Source organism: Equus przewalskii, chromosome 27, assembly GCF_037783145.1.
Source record: "Equus przewalskii isolate Varuska chromosome 27, EquPr2, whole genome shotgun sequence".
NCBI lineage: Eukaryota > Metazoa > Chordata > Mammalia > Perissodactyla > Equidae > Equus > Equus przewalskii.
In genome coordinates this window covers 27,813,553-27,817,173 of record NC_091857.1, presented here as the reverse complement: position 1 = coordinate 27,817,173, position 3,621 = coordinate 27,813,553, and the positions used below count along the sequence as shown (strand labels likewise).

General features: G+C 38.4%; 1 protein-coding gene across 1 annotated transcript; it reads left to right on the top strand.

Annotated features, from left to right (window-relative positions):
* Nucleotides 1-1,914: 1,914 nt before the first annotated feature.
* Nucleotides 1,915-2,653, top strand: KRTAP7-1 (keratin associated protein 7-1). The gene has a single exon (XM_008519516.2). The coding sequence runs from the start codon at nucleotides 1,992-1,994 to the stop codon at nucleotides 2,253-2,255; it is 264 nt and encodes an 87-aa protein (XP_008517738.1). The 5' UTR covers nucleotides 1,915-1,991; the 3' UTR covers nucleotides 2,256-2,653.
* Nucleotides 2,654-3,621: the final 968 nt, after the last annotated feature.

Genomic DNA, 3,621 nt, shown 5'->3' with positions numbered 1-3,621 from the left:
ACTAAGGTTTTTTTCTTTAATTATATCTATCGCCTAGAGTGAAAGGAAATAGGACACCTGTGGCTGACGCTGACCACGCCTGCCAATGAGCGATAAGCAGCTCAGGGCAATTTTACAGAGCCGAGGAAAGATGAATTCCTTGAAATCTCATCAAACACTGGCCCAGAATTTATCCGGATGATTTATCCATGAGAATCAACTGAGATACTCATTAAAAATATAAATTTGCAGAATCTCATGGTGGTAGTGGGAGAGGAGAGCTCCGGAAATCTGAATTTCAAACAAGTTCTTTAGGGGATTCTGTCCGCTTACATTTGGAAACCTCAACTTCAGTCCTGTAGTTCAACTGAGTAATTAAAATACCACTGCCACCTGGTGGCAGCAGGTCCAAATTACAGGTTGGAATGTCATTGCACGGGAGAATCAGCAGTTAAATTTTTCAAGCAACCACCCCAACACTTATAATTCTTAGTCACCTCTGCCCTCTCCTACTCACAGACATATTTTTGAGTTTTCTGGATTATCAGATGTAGAGTTTATATAATTTGCACCCTTGACACAGCCTCTTATCACTTCAATTCATTTCTTTTCTTAAAAACTGAATTTGAAAATAGACCTAATCTTCTGATTCCTTCCAAGTGTAAACTCTCATAACATGTAATCAGTTTGTAGAATAAAAGAAATCATATCTACTTACGTAAAATAATCTGTAGAAAACTCTTCTGTCAGGTGGAACCTTAATAAAGAGAGAGAGGTCTGACTGGAATAATTAGTTTTGCCTGTTAGGCTCTATGATTGTCCATTAAGGCGGGAATACATCAAAGGAGTTGGTATCCTCAAAGTTTTCTTTTTCTACTTTACAAAGAATCCAGACTCTTTTTCATCTACAAAAAAGATTATTTCCTAAACGTTTGAATTGAAATAGACTTAGCTTTGCTGAGCTCAAATTCTTTCTGGCTTACCTTCATCATGAGAAATGGCCCTACGGGGTGAAATGGGAGCAGAAGTCAGTGCTGCATTCTTAAATCCAACTGGCATTGCACAGTGGGTCAAGGCATCGAGGCTTGTTTTACCAGGAGTCAATAAGAACCAAACATGGTATAACATGACTTTGAAATTGGGCATCATTCCACTAAGCCCCAGAGTGGCAACTCTACAAGAGAGCTTGGCAGTGTTCTAGATAGTTTACAACCAAAGATTGTATGTTCTCTGTGAAAAAAAAATACATGTTAACAAGGAGGATGCTCATAAATGAAATACATGAAAATTACTAGTAGGTTATCCACAGCCATTCTATTCTTTGGTGTCCTTGCAGTCTCTGTAAAAAGACTTGTGCTGAAGAACTTGTGTTGCAATACTTTAAAAATTAAAAAAAAATTATTGCGATGAAATTCATAGAACATAAAACGAACCATTTTAAAGCAAACAATTCAGTGGTATTTGGTACATTCACAGTGTTTTGTAACCACCACCCCTAGTTCCAAATAATTTTCTTCACCCCAAAAGAAACTGTACCCATTAAGCAGTTAGTATACCAATGTTTTTGAATGAGATGTGGAGAGAATTTCAGGAAGCTTTAGAAGCGTTTACATTGTTGCCAAAGCTTTTTAAATCTAGCTATGTCAGTAGGGAGGAGTTTATAATCAAAGGATTTAGAATTTCACATGATGCTATCAGAACAGTAAACTATGGGTTGCTGATGAAAAGAATTCAATTGTATGTCAAGGATGATCACTCGCTTTGAAGATACAACACATTCCTTTGCAAACAGGAAGGCCAAAAAAATGTGGGCAATGAGTCTGTGGGTTCCTTTGTATGCATTTTATTAGCAAATGATAGAATTATTTATGCAAATGAATGGGAAGATGTCTAGACAAGCGTGTCATGCCCACCAGCTTGAGGTATAAAAAGCCCCGTGCAGGAGAACTCCATCCACACTTGGGTAACTTGCTCTTCCCAATTGATCCAAATCCTTCTCAACTCCTGCCACCATGACTCGTTTCTTCAGCTGTGGAAGCTACTTCCCAGGCTATCCTTGCTGTGGAACCAACTTCCATGGGACCTTCAGAGCCACCCCCCTGAATGTTGTCGTGCCCCTGGGCTCTCCCCTGAACTATGGTCTTGGATGCAATGGCTATAGTTCCCTGGGCTACAGCTTTGGTGGTAGCAACATCAGCAACCTGGGCTGTGGCTATGGTGGCAGCTTTTCCAGGCCTTGGGGCTCTGGCTCTGGCTTTGGCTACAGCACCTACTGATGAACCAACGGCTCCAGGCAACTACCGGACTCTCAATCAACTCTTTATGCATAGGACAACCTGAAGAGCAAAGACTGCTTTCCTGCCTTCAGATGTGCTTGGGAGATGCATCTTCCATCTTCTTGCTAATGTCTTACTGAGGTCCAGGTCTTTGATGATGCTGAACAAATTACCCAGGCATCAAATGTTGAACTGATACTCATCTACAGCCAAAGAAAGCAAAATGTATTTCTTTAACATACCTGAATTTTAGCAGTAAAGCAAGAAGTTTGCCTCTTACTATTGCTCTGCTCATCTAGTATTAAATTCTGCATCAACATCAATGTATTACAAATGCGTGTGGGTGGGAAGGGGTTTGGCTGTTAGTCTCTTAATAAATCTAATTCATTCAGCACAAATATTTTTGTTCTGGTTATTTATTTTACTGTACTTTTATGTTTTTGAATTTGTCAATCGGTTTCAACCTGTAATGGTTGACTTTAGTCAAATCTTATTCTGATTTCAGACTGGGCAGCAGGATAGGGTGAAGCCTAACCACTTGTCCCTTTATGTTGAGATTTCAATTTTTAAAAATTCCTTAAAAATGTTCTAAATTTAATCCAAATATACTGCATTTTTTAGTGTTAGTGTTTCTCCACGCTGATTATAAACAGGAACATTTCTTAGCTGTTGAATGCTAAAAAAATTTCTTTCCTCCTTTCATTTGTGGCACAATTCCATTTTGGTTCATTTTCCTTTTCCTGCTGTTTGTAGAACTCACCTCTAGAGAGATTTGAACTCCACAGACTATTGGAAGAATTTCAACTAAATGGACTTAGTTATGAATCTCTGTATTTAGAAGTTCCCAAGATGTGATCAATAAAGGGAAGCCAACAGCTAAAATCACATGGTATTTTTTTCCCTTCTTTGATAGATGGGTTTTATTTTTCCCACCTTTTTCACCTCTGATTACACATATAGCTGTATTAAGAATGAAGCATTTATTCTTTAGAATGATGGTTGCCATCAAAAGCACTTGAAATGATGTGTGGTCTGCACTTAGAAAATGCTTCTTGTCTTGCTTACTGAAAAATCTCTGCTTTATCAAAGCAAAATACGTTACGTTTGAATTAAGGCTCATGAATTCATATATCAAGTACTTGTTGCAGCCCTGCCTGTCTCAGAGACGATGCTCGATAACTGTTCATTGACTTGACTTGTTAAATCTCTGCTTTATAGGTGCAAAATATTGTAGAGTCCAATGTAAGTTTCATTCATGTATGCATGAAGTATTATTGGGCATTGACCACTGTGTTAAGAATTTGGGGCTGTAAAAATACCTAGCATAGGGACTTTGGTCTGAGAAGCTGACTATTTTCGAGAGATA

Bases quoted from the DNA above. Each gene is read 5' to 3' on its own strand.
- KRTAP7-1 (XM_008519516.2), top strand. From the start codon at position 1,992: ATGACTCGTTTCTTCAGCTGTGGAAGCTACTTCCCAGGCTATCCTTGC.